Raw genomic sequence first — 19,474 nt, forward strand, 5'->3', positions numbered from 1 at the left:
AGAGGCCAATACAGTTTGGCACGAGCGGCGTCGCAGGAGTTATCAGTCAGTGTTTAACTCAAGATAGGAGTGCGTTAGGGATTCCAGCTCCAGATTTTTCCTTGGGGTTTACTCCCCATGAGTGGCTATAGCCGCAAGGCAGCAGAGGTCTGAGATCAGAGTTTTTCTTCTCCTAAATGAGCTGCAAACCATGACAGATGAGCCCCATCTGCCCAAAGCAACTGGTTTTAAGGCACCAGGAACCTGCCTTTGCCCTTTCTTCCTGTCAGTAGAAATGGTTCCACCAGAGTTAGTAGCTAAGCCGCACGTGTAGGCCAGGGGTTGGACTTGGTTGTCAGAGGCTATTTGAGATGCACGGCATAGGATGCTTTAATGGATAGTGGGAGCTTATCCCCACTACCACCCTTGGCTATTACAACCTTAAGGAACTATATGAGTGGCTACCAGCTCCTTTTATGCCACTTATTTTGTGTTGGAGTGCATCTTGTCATTTTCTTTGTGTGTTACATTGTTTGTCCAGTTGCCTTTGTATGTGGTTGATTAACCATGAATTAAACATGGTTTGCTGAATATGTCAATACTTTGGAGTTTTGACATAAAGTTCTAAATGACAGTACAAACGTTCTAAAATTGCCACTGAGTCTATGATCTTTGCTATAGTGTCACTAGTGCTGATAAATTGTCAGTGAAAACAGCTTCTCTCTAGTCTGTTTGAATGCACTGAGGTTTTGTCCAGCTCTGTTAAATCTTATTTGACCCTCTCTGCTCCAAGCAGAACAACACCAGTTTTTCCAGTATTACTTCATAGTTGAGGTTCCTTATCGCTTAGATCATTCTAGTAAATCTTTTCTGGACTGTTTACACTTACCATAAAGAGCAGTGGCCAGGATTGGACATAACTTTCTAGTTGTGGCCTAACCACTGATCATAAAGTTCTTACATTTGTACTCTATGCCTCTAGTTTGACGTTTGACGTCAGTGGTGGGTAAATTAATAGAAAGTATTCTTAAAGATGGTATATATACTTATCTGGATAGACAGGGACTGATTAGGAACAGTCAACATGGATTTGTGCGTGGAAGGTCATGTTTGACAAATCTTATTGAATTTTTTTAAGAGGTTACGAGGGAAGTTGACAAGAGTAAAACAGTGGATGTTGTCTATGTGGACTTCAGTAAGGCCTTTGACAAGGTTCCACACGGAAGATTAGTTAGGAAGGTTCAATTGTTAGGTATTAATATTGAAGTAGTAAAATGGATTCAACAGTGGCTGCATGGGAGATGCCAGAGAATAGTGGTGGATAACTGTTTGTCAGGTTGGAGGCCAGTGACTAGGGATCTGTACTGGGTCTAATGTTGTTTGTCATATACATTAATGATCTGGATGATGGGGTGGTAAATTGGATTAGTAAGTATGCAAATGATACTAAGGTAGGAGGCGTCGAGGATAATGAAGTAGGTATTCAAAGCTTGCAGAGAGATTTAGGCCAGTTAGAAGAGTGGGCTGAGCAATGGCAGATGGAGTTTAATGCTGATAAGTGTGAGGAATTTTGGTAGGAATAATCCAAATAGGACATACATGGTAAATAGTAGGGCATTGAAGAATGCAGTAGAACAGAGTGATCTAGGAATAATGGTGCATAGTTCCCTGAAGGTGGAATCTCATGTGGATAAGGTGGTGAAGAAAGCTGTTGGCCTTTATAAATCAGAGCATTGAGTATAGGAGTTGGGATGTAATGTTAAAATTGTACAAGGCATTGGTAAGGCTGAATTTGGAGTATTGTGTACAGTTCTGGTCACTGAATTATAGGAAAGATATCAACAAAATAGAGAGAGTATAGAGAAGATTTACTAGAATGTTACCAGGGTTTCAGCACCTAAGTTACAGGAAAAGATTGAACAAGTTAGGTCTTTATTCTTTGGAGAGTAGAAGATTGAGGGGGGACTTGATAGAGGTATTTAAAATTATGAGGGGGATAGATAGAGTTGACATGCATAAGTTTTTTCCATTGAAAGTAGGGGACATGAGTTGAGACTTGGGGGCAAAAGTTTAAGGGTAACATGAGGGGGAATTTCTTTACTCAGAGAGTGGTAGCTGTGTGGAATGCGCTTCCAGTAGAAGTGGTAGAGGCAGGTTCGGTATTGTCATTTAAAGCAAAATTGGATAGGTATATGGACAGGAAAAGAATGGAGGGTTATGGGCTGAGTGCGGGTCAGTGGGATTAGATGAGAGTAAGCGTTTGGCACGGACTAGAAGGGCCGAGATGGCCTGTTTCCGTGCTGTAATTGTAATGTGGTTATATGGTAATTTTGTTATAAATTTATAACATAAGCGTGCATATCACAGTTGCTTATTCTGCTAACTCAGCCTTGCAGAGTTACAGCTCTGGACACATTTCACCTGTAAGTTTGCTGAAAGGCTGAACATTTTAACCTTTACCGACATAAAATACAACTTTATAAGCAAAGTCTCATGTTACTATGAATTATGTACTTTAAATATTTTTGTAATGAACTTCATTTAATACGTTTAATTTTATTAATGGCTGGCAGAGTGGAGATACATCCCTACCGAAGGAGATGTAGATACTCCTTCCCTCCTCCAACCTGCAGATCAGCCTTGAGCAAGATGTAACATAATTTTGCAATTTTTGCAATTTTCTAGTCTTCCAGAACCATTCCAGAATCTAGTGATTCTTGAAAGATCGTTACTAATGCCTCCACGAGCTCTTCAGCCACCTCTTTCAGAACCGTGTTTACAACATCTGGTTCAGGTGACTGATCCACCTTCAGAACTTTCAGTTTCCCAAGAACTTACCCTTTAGTTATGGTGACATTCAACATTTCATGACCCCTGACATCTGGAACTTCCACCAGACTGCTACTGTCTTCCACAGTGAAGACCGATGCAAAATACTTAATCGGTTCATCAGCCACTTCCTCGTTCCCCATTACTACCTCTCCTCTCTTTTATACTTTATGTATCTGAAGTAACTTTTGGTATCTTCTTTAATATTATCAGCTAGCTTACTTTGATATTCCATTTTTACCTTCCTAATGACTTGTTTGGTTTTTAAAAGCTTCCCAATCCTCTACGTTCCCACTAATTTTTGTTCTATTTTGTTCTTAGAGATAGTATTTATAATTATCCGGATAGACGAGATCTGATTAGAAGTAGCCAGCATGGATTTGTGCGTGGAAGGTCATGTTTGACAAACCTTATTGAATTTTTTGAAGAAGTTACAAGGAATGTTGACGAGGGTAAGGCAGTGGATGTAGTCTATATGGACTTCAGCAAAGCCTTTGACAAAGTTCCACATGGAAGGTTAGTTAAGAAGGTTCAGTCATTAGGTATTAATGCTGGAGTAATAAAATGGATTCAACAGTGGCTAGATGGGAGATGCCAGAGAGTAGTGGTGGATAATTGTTTATCGGGATGGAGGCCGGTGACTAGCGGGGTGCCTCAGGGATCTGTTTTGGGCCCAATGTTGTTTGTAATATACATAAATGATCTGGATGATGGGGTGGTAAATTGGATTAGTAAGTATGCCGATGATACTAAGGTAGGAGGTGTTGTGGATAATGAGGTGGATTTTCAAAGCTTGCAGGGAGATTTATGCCGGTTAGAAGAATGGACTGAATGTTGGCAGATGGAGTTAATGCTGAGAAGTGTGAGGTTCTACATTTTGGCAGGAATAATCCAAATAGAACATACAGAGTAAATGGTAGGGCATTGAGGAATGCAGAGGAACAGAGAGATCTAGGAATAACTGCATAGTTTCCTGAAAGTGGAGTCTCATGTAGATAGGGTGGTGAAGAGGGCTTTTGGAATGCTGGCCTTTATAAATCAAAGCATTGAGTACAGAAGTTGGGATGTAATGCTAAAGTTGTACAAGGCATTGGTAAGGCCAAATTTGGAATATTGTGTGCAGTTCTGGTCACCGAATTATAGGAAAGATATCAATAAATTAGAGAGAGTGCAGAGACAATTTACTAGGATGTTACCTGGGTTTCAGCAATTAAGTTACAGAGAAAGGTTGAACAAGTTAGGTCTCTATTCATTGGAGCATAGAAGGTTGAGGGGGGATTTGATCGAGGTATTTAAAATTTTGAGAGGGATAGATAGAGTTGACGTGAACAGGCTGTTTCCATTGAGAGTAGGGGAGATTCAAACTAGAGGACATGATTTGAGAGTTAGGGGGCAGAAGTTTAAGGGAAACACGAGGGGGTATTTCTTTACTCAAAGAGTGATAGCTGTGTGGAATGAGCTTCCTGTAGAAGTAGTAGAGGCCAGTTCAGTTGTGTCATTTAAGGTAAAATTGGATAGGTATATGGACAGGAAAGGAGTGCAGGGTTATGGGCTGAGTGCGGGTAGGTGGGACTAGGTGAGATTAAGGGTTCGGCACGGACTAGGAGGGCCAAGATGGCCTGTTTGCGTGCTGTGATTGTTATATGGTTATATTATATGGTTATATATATATACTGTACCTTCTCTTTGACTTTAATGTTGGCTTGAGTTCTCTTGTCAGCCATGGTTGTGTCATCTTTGCTTTACAATACTTCTTCCTCTTTGGGATGTATATATCCCGTGCCTTCTGAATTGTTTCCAGAGAAACATACCAGCCATTGCTGCTCTGCCATCCCTGCCAGTGTTCTTTTCCAATGAGTTCTAGCCAGCTCCTCTCTCATACCTCTGTAATTCCCGTAACTCCACTGTAATACTGATATATCTGATCTGAGCTTCTCTTTCTCAAATTTCAGGGTGAATTTGATCATATTATGATCACTTGCCCTTTAGGGTTCTTTTACTTTAACATTTCAAATCAATTTTGGTTCTTTGCATTGCAGCCAATCCAGAATAGCTGATCCCCTAGTGAGCTCAACCACGAGGTACTCTAAAAAGCCATCTCTTAGGCACTATTGAAATTCTCCCTTCTGGAATCCAGCACCAACTTGATTTTCCCAATCTACCTGCATATTGAAAACCCACTGACTATTGTAACATTGCCCTTTTGTTATGCATTTTCTATCTCCCGAAGTAATTTGTAGGCCACTTACTTATTACTGTCTGGAGGTCTGTATACAAGTCCTCTCAATGTCTTTTTACCCTTGTAGTTCATCCAGCTCTCCACAAAGATTCAACACCTTCCAATCTTATGTCACCTCTTTCTAATGATTTGATTTCTTTTTTTTTGCCAACAGAGCAACATTGCCCCTTTTGCCTTCATACCTGTCCTTTCGGTACAGTGTGTATCCTTGGATATGACACTCACAGCCATGAGTCAGTAATGCCTACAACATCTTAGCTGGCAGTCTGCAACTGTGCTGCAGATAATATGTAATATATATGTAAATGGAGCCAGCTGGTGGCGTAATGGCATCAGCGCTGGACCTTGGGGCAAGAGTTTGAATCTGGCTGGCTCTCTTGCATGTTCTCTGTCCATGCCTGGGTTGAGTGTCAAGCTCGCAACTCGACCTTGTAAAAAAAAACCTGGAGAGGGATGGGCTTCACCAGGTTTCAGATGCCCAAGACACACCGTACAATGAGCAATCACCAAAAAGATCGGTGCAAAAAGCTTGTCATGACAGCACCTCAACGACTCCACCAGGAGTTAAGGGTATGCATGTGCGCACACACATAAACACACACACACACACACACACACACACACACACACACACACACACACACACACACACACACACATATATATATATATATATTCTAGGAAAGGTGAAAATTTCTCTCAAGCAGCCTTAACCTGTAAGCGTTCAAATAATTTCTGGTCAAAATGGCACTGAACTGTGATGTTCTTAGAATTCATGGCTTAAACTTAAATGTTTTTTAGGTTCGGGGGATGGTTTTAAGTGCTGTGCTGGGAGTTAGGGAACAGGTTAGGGTTTAGGGATACAGATAAAAGGAGACTCAGCTCTTAAACTTTTGTGGTGCCAATACTTTTTCAGATATTTGAAGTGAAACATTTCAACAGATAAAATTACTTAAACCAGTAATTCTTGGGTTGTATTCATCTGTAATGAGAGCTGTGAAATCAGAGGCTTATTCTCCCAGTTCACTGGCTGTTATTCATTCTGTTGCAATTGAACTACTTATTAAATGTGCATAAGCTGTACACAGAATTACTCAAAGCACTTGATTTAATTGTATGAACAAATAAACAATAAGCATGATTAAATTACTAAAGTATTACATCAGTTTAATACTAAATATTAGTTATAGCTATTGATATAATCTATATAACTTCATGTGGACTGCATACTGTTTTGTTAAATGATGTTCCGACCAAAGCAATAGGTTTCCCTCTCTCACAAATTAGTCCAGACTTCTCTCAATCATTTGTGAAATAACTGGGTCAATGAGATGCTTAAATGCCAACAAGATTTGAATAGGATATGAATATATAATATGAACATTGATCCATGTGATTGGGCAAATGTACAATACAATTTGATAAGTCATGTGAATAACATTGGACAACGAGGCATGAAAAACAACTTGTTTTCTTATTAGAGACTGTTCATTATTTATACACTTACCTGCTGTGCTGTGTCATTTTGCCTTTTATTATAAGTATCAATTGAAAGGAAACTAAGATGAATTTGCAAACATTCATTCATTATTGAAAAGGTCAATCACAATGTTTATTTTTAATGTGTAGATGTAGTCCGTATCAATGTTGAAAATGACTTAGCATGAAACATGACAATAATAACCTGTGGAAACATGCTGTTTGTTACAGCTTGCTGTTGACTTTAGTGTGGTTTGCAGAGATTCTTGAAATCTGGCCCAAGGCTTCATTGGGCATTGGCAAAAAAGCAAAGCTATGGTAATCAGCACCAAGAGCTGATAATTTGTTAAAGCAAATTTTCCTTTTGATGAGAAATTATGAATCATATACCCACATAACAGTTCCCAAAGAAAACATTCTCATGCATAAGCGGATTCACTGAAATTAATTTCCACAGTATATTTATACTGCATGTTGCAATTGAGTGGCCCGGCTGCAGTGCTGAACTGATTCTGTGGCTGTGGACTCACACTCGGGGAGTCTGCGGTTCATGTTCAGTGTGTTATTTGTTTACAGTGTGTTTATTTGTTATTTGTTTATTTGTTTCTTGCTTGCACAGTTTGTTCTTTTTAGCGCTCATTGGATATCTGACTATCTTTGTTGTGTGGGTTTTTTTTAATGGGTTCTACTTTGTTTTTTTGTTTTGTGGCTGCCTGCAAGAAGACAAATCTCAAGGTTATATATAGTATACATATTTCGATAATAAATGCAATTAGATGTTTGAACTTTGAAATTACTGCATAATTGAAAGTTTATTTTAACAAGGTGATGTTTCTGTGGTTAACCCTCTGATGATATACTCTGTCTATTAGTTAAATAAAGTATTTTAAAAACAAAGCTGAACTACATTGCTGGGCTGTATTGGCAGCCAAAATATTTGATGCTCAAGCTGAATAAAATGCCATTCCAAAGCAAACAGTCCCCAAAACAGCTGTTTTTATTTGCTTAAAATGGCACTTTAAACAAGACTCAAACAGCAGTGTCCTACGCTGACAAGGCTACCTAAATAGGGTATCAATTTATGCTTTACATCATCTGGTAATACTATATAGCTAAAAGATGTTAAATTAATTTCCACAATATATTTATACAAAATAAAGAAAAAAGTGTAGTATCTTTGATGCAATGCCACTAATAGAATCAAAAAGCTGTTTACCAACAAATGTTCTCTCACCATGCATTTTTAGTCGATTTACCAACTTCACCAGGTCTCAGCACAGATGTCTCAATATTACAAACATATTAGCTATTAGAAGCACATGAAAACTTGATAGAAAATGTATAAATTTGTCAATAGCTGTTACATATTTTGCACCATATTTCTATTTGCTGCCACATTTCTGCTTCATGTACGATGCATGCAATACTGAATATGTCACTGCCCTTTTTGTGTTGGAATTGATTGGTCATATCATGGCCCAGTTCCTATTGTCATCATCCTGTGCTGCAGAGATGCCTGGTAAATGATCAGATCAAGTTGGAATTGTCAATTTTTCAGATGTCCTTATATGAACATTTTAAATGTCCTTATGTGACTATATTAGCTCCCTACACAAATCAGCAACACATGTGTGTCTGCTTCACTCAGTGTTCAGGATTGGCTGCCAACTTATTATAAAGTACATTTATGAATTAACAATAAATTTTAAACATTCCTTTGGAGCTAGGAAAACAGGATTGCTTCCCTGATTTTAAACCCCTGGTAATTACTCTTACTTTTCTTTTGAGTAGCAGTGGTTTGAAGTGTAGAAAAATAATGTTTATTTTTTCCATCAGGTAGTGCGATATACTATTGTTCTATTGTACCTTTATTACCAAAAAGCTATTGTTATTCAACAAGTTGCTGCTTGCTTCCAATTGTTCCATTCAATTCCACTGAAGATTTGCTTTCTCTGTTCTTTTGTTGGCTATTGCACTCATTTGCTTAAGTCTGTGATAAATCTCTTGTTATTTTCTATTTCTGCTCTGTTAAGTCTTTTTGACACATTATCTTTGTTGCAAAAATATAGCTATATAGGTTATTGTTTATATAAATAATAAACCATTTTTGGTTAATACTAAATTGTATATGTTGGCATTTTTCACTATGCTCAGTTAATGTTCCACATTAAGTTGTGATTGGTTTATTTGATGGTTGCTCTGGAAACAGCAGTATGAAGCCATTGAAAGATGATAGGTAAGGACCTACATTACTGGTATTCTCGGGTAGTGTTTAACATCTTTGAAAATTTAATGAAGGTTATATGATGGGATTGTTGTGCTTTCTGTTTGCAATATATCTACTTTTTGTGTTTGTGCAAAAAATATGGTAAAACGTTTAGAAGTCAGGAAAATAAGAAACACAAGAGATAATATAGATGCTGAAAATCCAAAGCAACACACAAAAAATGCAGGAGGAACTTAGTACGCCAATCAGCATTTATGAAAAAGAATCAACAGTCGATATTTTGGGCTGAGACTTTTCTGCAGGATTGGAAAGGAAAGGAGAAGATGCCAGTATAAAAAGGTGGGAGAGGGGGCAGGAGGATAGCTAGGAGATGATAGGTGAAACCAGGTGGGCTGAAGGGGAACCAATCTGATAGGAGAGGAGAGTGAACCATAGGAGAAAGGAAGGGAGGAGGGAATCCAGGGCAAGGTGATAGTCTGGTGAGAAGAATAATGAGGACAGAGTGGGGAATAGAAAAAGAGTGGGGGGGGGAGCAAAATTTCTGTTCTGGAGGGAGAAATTGATATTCATGTGATCAGGTTGGAGGCTGCCCAGATAGAATATTAGGTGTTGCTCCTCCACCCTGAGAGTGGACTCGTCATGGCAAAAGAGCAGGCCATGGACTAACATGTCAAAACGGGAATGGAGGTAGGAATTAAAACTGTTGCCCACAGGGAAATTCTGTTCTTGGTGAATGGAGCAGTGGTGCTTGACAAAGTAGTCCCCCAGTCTATGTAAGGTTTCATCAATGTAGAGGAAGCTGCATTGGGAGAGCCAGATACAATAGATAACCCCGACAGATTTCCAGGTGAAGTGTTGGCTCACCTGGAAGGACTGTTTGGGGCCCTGAATGGAGGTATACTTTTGGCCAGATGGCGCAAGTTAACAACGATTCCTCGGGCAACATCTTTCAGATAATCCATGAAACTGTTTATTTCATTTCTTGTACGTCTTCTTTTTGTCTTAAGTGTGTTTCTGGAACTGTTAGAGCCTATGATTTACAGCTTGGAGATCAACTGAGTGATCTAGCACTCTACTGTCTCAGAGAAAATTCTAGGAGATGAGTGCAGGCAGCCTCGAGATGAAACTTACAGACAGAGCATGTGCCAATTTTTGACTCCATTTTGCCATTTAAAGCATCCATTCATCACCAATTAAAGCTTTGAGAAAGATTCAAACATCAAGGCGAATTTGGAAGCTGAGCAAGTGTTCAGCGTTGACTACCTCCCTCTTTCTTGCTACTGTGACGGAACTCAGCTATTGCCAGATAAGGTGTGTGTGGGTAGACTTATCGCTAATTGCTGCTGGATAATGTGCCTGTGGGTGATGGCGTATCACTAATTGCTGCCAGATAAGATGTCTGTGTGTGACGACCTATCTCCCTCGCTCCTCTGCCTCTGTGATTGAGTGGTCTCTCTCCTTCTCAAAGCTGTCAGGTGATGTTACTGAAGTTCTGTGAATTATGGATTGCACTGGATTCTTTCCAGTTTTATGTCTTTTGTATTCTGTGTTTTTTTGTTGCCGTTTGGGCGAATTAATTTTGGTGTGATTTGTAAGATTTTTTTGTGCGGGGGGATGGGGTTGAGGTTTGATGTTCTTGCAGTTCTCATGACTTGTTTTACTGTGTGTGGGGGTACTTGATGCTCTTGTTGCCATTGCACAATTTTTTGTGTGTAGGGGGAGGGTTGATGGTCACGTTGCCATTCTTTCTTGTTGCTAGTTGGCGTGATTTGCTAGTTTTTTTGTGTGGGGGAGTTGATGTTTTTCTTTGAATGAGTTCTATTTTTTCTGTTTCGTGGCTATCTGGAGAAGATGAATCTCAGCGACGAATACTGCATATGAACTTTGATAATAAATGAGCCTTTGAACCTTTAAGAGAGGAAGTGAATAAGCAGGTGGAGCATTTTGGTCACTTGCAGTTGGGATATTAGAGAATGAATGGACAAGGGAATCACAAAGGGAGTGATCCCTGTGGAAAACAGAGAGTTGTGGGGGTAGGGGAATGCGGTGGCAAAATATGTTTGGTAGTAAGATCCTGCTGAAGATGACAGAAATAAGAAATTAAGGGTCAGAATCAGAATCATTTTTATTATCACTGGCATTGAATGTGAAATCTGTTCAAAGCAATACATAATTTAGCAGAGAGAAAAATATAATAATAATAATTACACAAGCAAATCAATAAATAAATAAACAGGTAAATCAATTGCGTATATTGAATAGATTTTAAAAATCACGCAAAAACAGAAATACTGTATATTTTTAAAAAGTGAGGCAGTGTCCAAAGCTTCAATGTCCATTTAAGAATTGGATGGCAGAAGGGAAGAAGCTGTTCCTGAATCACTGAGTGTGTACCTCCTCCCTGATGGTAACAGTGAGAAAAGGGCATGCCCTGGGTGCTGGGGGTCTTTGATAATGGTCTCTGCCTTTCTGAGACACTGCTCCCTAAAGATGTCCTGGGTACTTTGTAGGCTAGTGCCCAAAATGGAGCTGACTAGATTTACAACCTTATGCAGCTTCATTTGGTCCTATGCAGTAGCCCCTCCATATCGGACAGTGCTGCAGCCTGTCAGAGTGCTCTCCACGGTACAACTATAGAAGTTATTGAGTGTATTTGTTTATACAGCTAATCTTTTCAAACTCCTACTAAAGTATAGTCTAGTAAACATCAACCATTTATTGATGAATTTCACACAAAGCAACAAATGATTAAACCCAGAGAAGCCAACAGTTAGGAAGAAAATAATAGGTAGTAATATACTCTTAAAATAAAATAATAAAGTTGTTTATTATTTAAGTTGTTAACGTCAAAATGTAGGTTAATTATTGTCTTCTTCACTTTGTCTATTCTCAAATCTTTCAATTGATCTTTTGTCTTCTTTTCAAATCATACTTTACCAGGTACTCTTTCTGTAATTTCAGTTTTCCCCACAGACACATCCTTTTAGGAAATATTTTATTGAAAAAGGAATTAACATAAAAAAATTCTTGCTGATCACTATCCATCAGCGGATGGGGAATGTAACAATACCAAACTAATATTTTTTATGAGGAATAAATTGGAGAAATTGATCTGAATTCATTATAAGAAATGAAGGGATAGAAGTTCCACAATTAAATCAAGCAATAGCCAAGAATTTACTAACCATTGTTGCCTACCACAGTCACAATGTTTCTGAGTTGCCCTATTTATCAGTAAGTGAACTCCAGGTGGTCACTTGACACTTCTTCCAATATATTTCAATTTTTTTTTATATTTTGTCTTGTTATTCCCTTACAGGCTCATTTAGTCTCATGTATTGAAGCTACAAAACAGTTTGAACACCAAGTTTTGAAAGTGCAGAACAGTGTAATCGAAGGTCAGTCAGCCTATGTGTTAAACTTTGTAATGGGTTTTACATCTCTTGAAACTATTCCAAATTCTGTTTCTCTCCAAGGAAGCTAAGAAAGGCACTTAAATTTCACTTAGCACAACCCCTGTGTATTCTGAATTTGGTTTAACAAGTTTTCCATTTGAAAATTTCTAGAACCATGATTATCATCTTCACCAATTATTACAATCATGATCAGCAATTTATAATGTATTTGAACATTGGCTCAAAGTCTGACTGCTAGCTCCATGGAAAAGAGCATTCTTAAAGAAAAATTCTGTTCTTGTTACAATTTCTCAATGATCATCTTCCTTCATTGCAGTTCCTTCACATTAATCAATGCTTCTTTTCTTGTGGGACTAGAATTATATTGAACTTGACACTGGACCTGGATGCATTCCAAAATATAGCCTCCCCTTTCACCAAATGTATCGGTATTATTCCAAAAGTTATTTTGAATTCATTCATTATACCAATGATAAGCTGATATTTTTAATTGGTGTTTTTCCACAGATTTTGATTTACACTTAGAAAGTCATAAGACTTGGCTGGCTTCCAAAATGTTCCAGAATAACAGAGCTGATCTAGCTTATTGCGATGAGACACTTGAAATGCAAACTATAAACAAAGAAGTAAGCTGTTTGATATTTTAAAGTTTAACCTTGTGGGGCCGTATTTAGAAATATGAGATGTATCTCTTTACAATGCAGTGTTGGTTTGACAGTACCAGTTTGTACAAGTTCTCACCTGGTATGGTGTTGTACAACAGGAGGAGGATTTGATAGCTTTAGTTCCCTTTCAGCAATATTTTCATATGTTGTGTTCTCTCTATATTAGTATGTTCTTTGTTAAAAATAATCTTCAGAGTGTATAGTTCTATCTTTCTGAAACCAGAATCTGTGGATTTCGGAGGTCTACAACTAATTTGGAAAATATTCTGGAAACTGAACTCAAATAGCACTTACAATGATAAACTGAGCCAATATAAATACTATTATAGTAATGAATTTATATTCAATTTCTAAATAAGAACCAGATCATGAGGCTAAATCATGTAAGCAGAGAAGTGTTGCAAATTTAGGACAGATGTGTTAATTTTAGAGAGTGTAACATAGGAAGTATACTTTTTTAAGATCTCAGGTAGTTAGAAATGTCTAGATTTAGTCTTTATATGCTAGGACATCTCTGGTAGTAAATTAAGCAGAAAGGTTAGAAGAGCATAATACCTGTCGTATTTCAAACAGCATTTTTCAGACCCTTTTAGCTGATGTTAACAACTACTGTACAACTTCAGTTTGCAGAAAAGCAACAGATATTTCAGCAGTCAATGGCAGAAATTGCAACAGAGTTGGTCCTAGTATATCAACATAAAGAAAGCTTGCAACAACAGCTGAATGAACAGGAGAAGACTCCAAAACAGGTAGAGTGACATGAAACAATGGTGTTCAGGATAATATATATGACAATTATTTGCCCAGACTTGCAAACTCAAATTAAGAAAACAGGTTAATCCACTGTTCAAAAAAAAAAACGCAGAGATACATAAACACGAGGAAATCTGCAGATGCTGGAAATTCAAGCAACACACACAAAATGCTGGTGGAATGCAGCAGGCCAGGCAGCATCAATAAGAAAAAGCACAGTCGATGTTTCAGGCTGAGACCCTTTGTCAGGAAGTCCTGACGAAGGGTCTCAGCCCGAAACGTTGACAGGGCTTCTTCCTATAGATGCTGCCTGGCCTGCTGAGTTCCACCAGCATTTTGTGTATGTTAAAGAAATACACAATTGGCTTATTTTGGATTTCAGGTTCCACTTGAAAGTCAAGTTCAGTCAAGCTGAACTCCAAACTCCAAACTGTGGTATGCATAGTAAGTTGGCATTGATTCTGTTTGAAGCTCCTCAGCATAGTTGAAATTATTTAGATCAGATGTATTAATCATCTGTGCGGTGCCATCTTTCCCTCCACCAATGATCAAGTGAAAACATTGCAAGCTCAAGGCTGTCTACTCTCGTTCCCCATTCAACATGAGATGCATTGCACGTCCCTCTTTATTAAGCAAACAGAAAAATATTGTTGCAAGTTCTGAACCGATTCCAATGTCATTCCTTCTTTGCTACTTTCTCATATATCTTTCCATGGTTAAATATAAGGCATTAGATAACCAAATAATCAGGGGAAGATGTTTGTACCCTCCCTTAGGATATTTTAGAGAAGTATCTGTCCACCAATCACTTTAACCCACACATAATCTTAGAGTAACACTAATCATGTTGAACAACATGAACATCTCTCATAAGAAAGCAGATACCAATTTTGCTGTGGACCTAACAATTTGCTCAGAGCTAAATTGCAATGACAGGGGGACGTCACGTGATGACGTAGGATCGAGACGTGGAAATCCAGCTCTCCCGTAAAAAACCAATAAAATAATGTTTAAGTGAAGAAAAGTTAGTAAATACTTTTTAAAAATTACTTATAAACTACTCAGGATTGTCTTAAGATATGTCTCCTAAACAGAAGCAGAAGAAAACTACTACTTTGAAGACAACACAAGTTGGAAAAGAATCAAGGCCAGCTGCCGTGAAAGAGCCTCAGGCTCAAGTGCATTTTACCTTTGACGATACAGAACAGGAAACTGCGGCAACATCAACCGTTTCCAAAAAAAAAGAGCAACAGGAATTGCGCATGCGTGAAGGAATAGGCATGCGCAAACACGAGCAACCCAAACTACAAATCCCAGCTATGATCGGAACTGAAAGTGAAAGTGAATATGAGGTGGAATCAGATTCTCTGGATAAATCAGACAAAGATGAAGAGACAAACAAAGAAGAGCAACAGGAAGAGGTTGGAGATGTTATTGGAGACTTAAAAAAACCTTTGGTGCAAATAATGCATGAATTAAAAGCATTAAAAGTAATAAAAAAGATATTAAATATGAAGATTATGCTTGATAAAATGATGAAAAGACAGGACAAAATGGACAAGAAAATTAAAAACTTGTAAGAAACAACAGGAGACACCATTGATAGAGTGAATAAAATTCAAGATAATATTTCTGCCTGAACATCAGAAAGAAAATGGTTGTTGGGAAAAGTGAATGTACTTGAAAATTTTAGCAGACAAAATAATATTAAGATTGTTGGACTTAAAGAAGGTATAGAGGGAGAGGATCCAATAATTTTTTTCAAAAATGGATTCCGGAAATTTTGGAAATGGAAGAAGGAACCCAGTTAATTGAAATTGAAAGGGCTCACAGAGCCTTAAGATCAAGACCTCAAGTTGATCAAAACCCACAATCAATCTTGATAAAATGCTTAAGATATCAAGATAAAGAAAAGATCTTGAAGGCGGCTGCCCAATGTGCCAGAAAGAGAAACGGGCCATTGATGATAGAAGGGAAAATAGTTATTTTCTATCCTGATAAAAATTATGACCTTTTGAAGAGAAAGAAGGAATTTAACCCAGCAAAAAAAGTTTTATGGGAAAAGGGTTATAAGTTTATATTGCGCCACCTGGCAACCCTGATAATTTTTTTGGATGACGGAAAAAGAAGATCTTTTACTGATTATCGGGATGCAGAAGAATTTGCACAAGAACTCCCAAATATTTGCTAACCACAGCCAAAGATTTAAAAGTGAAACGGATTAAAGATGAAGACAGGGACAGTCAATGGAGTTGATGGATGTTTAAGGACAGAAGAATATTTAAATATATTCTTAATTATATGATACAGGGGGAGAAAGGTAAAAAATTTGAGAAATATTAACCGAGAGTAGTGATATTATTTTTTCTTCTCTTGTATATACTTTTTTACGTTACGGGGGGGCTGGGGGAACTTCGGATTCATTGCTACGGGATTCACGTGTGTAATCATGGCGATTGCCATGACCCGTACAACGAAGGGGGGTAATGTTGTGTTTTCTTTTATTCACAACATTAGTAGGGGGGTATTTTTTTTTTCTTTATAATCTATTTTTCTTTAATCTTTCTTTCTTTGCCTGGACAGTCGGGGTGGAGACACATAGCAACATGGAGAATTTTAAAAAGATTCCCCAAGGTACTGTGAAAGTTGAAAAATTAGGTATTACTATAGACTGGAGTAACCCTGTTAAAAATAATGACTAATTTACTGAATTTTTAAAGTTTTAATGTTAATGGGCTTAATGGACCGGTGAAAAGAAAAAGAATTTTAACATACATTAAGAAAATGAAAATAAGTATAGCTTTTAGCTGCATTCCATTTGAAAAAAAATTACTTATAATTTAAGAGATAAATATGAAATATTTCTGAAAATTTGGCGCCCTTATTTACAAAAGATAGGATTAAATATATAGGTGCTCTGAAGATAAAATTATTGGTTATTTGTGGAAAGAAATAAATATATATACTAAAGCTATTATGAACTCCATGGAGCATGTGGGGATCTGTGGCGGCTCATTTCCTAGCGTATGCGAACCGACTCACAATTAGATAGCCTACGGGGGTTTGCGAGCACAGAGCTTTGGAGCCTCTTCGCCATGGGGGGCCGGTTGACAGAGGCTTAAAAGTGAGGCTGAAGTTTTCGAATAAAGTTTTTCCTTCGACTGCAGTTACCGACTCCGTGTCGTAATTTTAGCGCTGTTTGTAGCACACCGCTACAATTGGTGACCCCGACGGTCCAAACGATTTTTGGACCAGAAATGACCGACGCCGCCTCTGTTCATGCGGTTTCGTTGAAACTGCCGGGTTTCTGGACACAGCGCCCGGACCTATGGTTCCAGCAAGCCGAAGCCCAATTCCACGTTCGCCGGATCACCTCAGAAGACACCCGCTACTACTACGTGGTGGGCTCCCTCGACCAGGACACAGCGGCCCAGGTCGCGGAGTTCGTACAGTCGCCCCCGTCAGACGGCAAGTACACGGAATTCAAAGCTCTGCTCCTCAGGACTTTCGGACTCTCACGGCGCGAACGGGCTGCCCGTTTACTGCACCTGGATGGCTTGGGCGACAGACCTCCATCGGCTTTAATGAACGAGATGTTGTCTCTGGCCGAGGGACACACAGGCCTCATGTTTGAGCAGGCATTCCTGGAGCAGCTGCCCGAGGACATACGCCTGCTGCTGTCCGACGCGGATTTCAGTGACCCCCGGAAGGTGGCAGCCCGGGCGGACTTGCTGTGGAACGCCAAAAAGGTGAGCGGGGCGTCCATCGCACAGATCTCCCAGCCACGCTCCCGGCAGCAAACCAGTCCAGGCCCGGCCGCAGAGCCCACTAACCCCCGGCCCAATGACCACTGGTGCTTCTACCACCAGCGGTGGGGCGCAGAAGCCCGCCGTTGCCGCCCACCCTGCAAGTTCCCGGGAAACGCCAGGGCCAGCCGCCGCTGATGGCTACGGCGGCTGGCCATCGGGATAGCCTCCTGTATGTGTGGGATAGCAGGTCGGGACGCCGGTTTTTGGTCGATACTGGGGCTGAGGTCAGCGTTTTACCTCCGACAAGTTACGACACTCGCAGCAGGGCACCGGGTCCCCCCCTGAGGGCCGTGAATGGCAGCACAGTAAGGACCTATGGCACCCGTCAGGTGCAGCTACAGTTCGGCCCCAGCCAGTTCACGTGGGACTTCACACTGGCCGCCGTAGCCCAACCGCTTCTGGGTGCGGATTTTTTGCGAGCTCACAGCCTGCTGGTTGACCTGCCCAGGAAGAGACTGGTACACGCCGAGACCTTTCAGACGTTCTCCCTGGGCGCGGCCCAGTTGCCAGCCCCTCACCTCGGCTCCATCACGCTGTCCGACAACGACTTCACCAGGGTCCTGGCGGAGTTCCCATCGGTTCTGGCACCGCAGTTCACAGCAGCCATGCCCAGGCACGGCGTACAGCACCACATCCCGACACAGGGACCACCCCTCCATGCCCGTGCTCGGCGGCTTCCCCCGGACAAGCTCCGACTGGCGAAGGAGGAGTTCCAGAGAATGGAGGAATTGGGGATCATCCGGCGGTCCGACAGCCCCTGGGCTTCCCCCCTGCACATGGTGCCCAAAGCGACGGGGGGCTGGAGACCGTGCGGCGACTACCGCAGGCTGAACGAGGCTACCACACCGGACCGCTACCCTGTGCCGCACATTCAGGACTTTGCGGCAAACCTGCACGGCGCCCGGATCTTCTCCAAGGTCGACCTTGTCCGAGGGTACCATCAAATCCCGATGCATCCTGACGACGTCCCCAAGACGGCTCTCATCACCCCGTTTGGCCTCTTCGAGTTCCTCCGCATGCCGTTCGGCCTGAAGAATGCCGCACAGACGTTCCAGCGGTTAATGGACGCGGTGGGACGGGACCTGGACTTCGCGTTCATCTATTTGGATGACATCCTCATAGCCAGCGGCAGTCGTCAGGAGCATCTGTCCCACCTCCGTCAACTCTGCGCCCGACTGAGTGAGTACGGTCTTACAATCAACCCTGCCAAATGCCAGTTCGGACTTGATACCATTGACTTCCTGGGCCACAGGATTACTAAAGACGGGGCAACCCCTCTGCCCGCTAAGGTAGATGCGGTCCGCCACTTCCCCCGACCCACCACGATCAAAGGCCTTCAGGAATTCGTAGGTATGGTCAATTTCTACCGCCGTTTCCTCCCTTCAGCTGCCCGGATCATGCGCCCCCTGTTCGCCCTGATGTCGGGTCCGAGCAAGGACATTACCTGGGACGAGGAGTCCGCCGCCGCTTTCGTTCAAACGAAGGAAGCTTTGGCGAACGCCGCAATGCTAGTACATCCCAGAATGGACGCCCCTACCGCCCTCACAGTGGACGCATCAAACACGGCAGTCGGTGGGGTGCTGGAGCAGCTCATCGCAGGTCGCTGGCAACCCCTGGCGTTTTTCAGCAAACACCTGCGGCCACCCGAGCTCAAGTACAGTGCTTTTGACCGGGAACTGTTGGCGCTCTACCTGGCAATCCGGCATTTCAGGTACTTCCTAGAAGGTCGGCCCTTCACCGCGTTCACGGACCACAAACCGCTTACCTTTGCGTTTACGAAAGCATCCGACCCCTGGTCATCCCGCCAGCAACGCCACCTGTCCTACATCTCTGAATACACAACGGATGTCCGGCACGTCTCGGGTAAGGACAATGTCGTGGCGGATGCGCTCTCTCGCCCTACCGTTCATGCCCTTTCCCAAGGGGTAGACTTTGAGGCACTGGCAGAGGCACAGCAGGTAGATGAGGAGATTCCGAGTTACAGGACTGCAGTCTCTGGTTTGCAGCTCCAGGACTTCCCCGTGGGCCCAGGTGAGAGGACCCTACTCTGTGACGTCGCCACCAACCAGCCCCGTCCG

General features: G+C 41.1%; 1 protein-coding gene across 1 annotated transcript in view; it reads left to right on the forward strand.

The window, feature by feature from the left end:
* The window catches only part of LOC132379690 (uncharacterized), a 168,094-nt gene extending 151,509 nt beyond the window's left edge, over positions 1 to 16,585 (forward strand). The window contains exons 9-12 of the mRNA XM_059947949.1: positions 12,073 to 12,151; positions 12,677 to 12,795; positions 13,458 to 13,583; positions 14,682 to 16,585. Coding sequence (XP_059803932.1) covers positions 12,073 to 12,151; positions 12,677 to 12,795; positions 13,458 to 13,583; positions 14,682 to 15,167 — 810 coding nt within the window. The 3' untranslated portion in view covers positions 15,168 to 16,585. The remainder of the gene's footprint in view (positions 1 to 12,072; positions 12,152 to 12,676; positions 12,796 to 13,457; positions 13,584 to 14,681) is intronic.
* Positions 16,586 to 19,474: the final 2,889 nt, after the last annotated feature.

The sequence above is a fragment of the Hypanus sabinus genome, chromosome 22 (assembly GCF_030144855.1).
Source record: "Hypanus sabinus isolate sHypSab1 chromosome 22, sHypSab1.hap1, whole genome shotgun sequence".
Taxonomy (NCBI): Eukaryota; Metazoa; Chordata; class Chondrichthyes; order Myliobatiformes; family Dasyatidae; genus Hypanus; species Hypanus sabinus.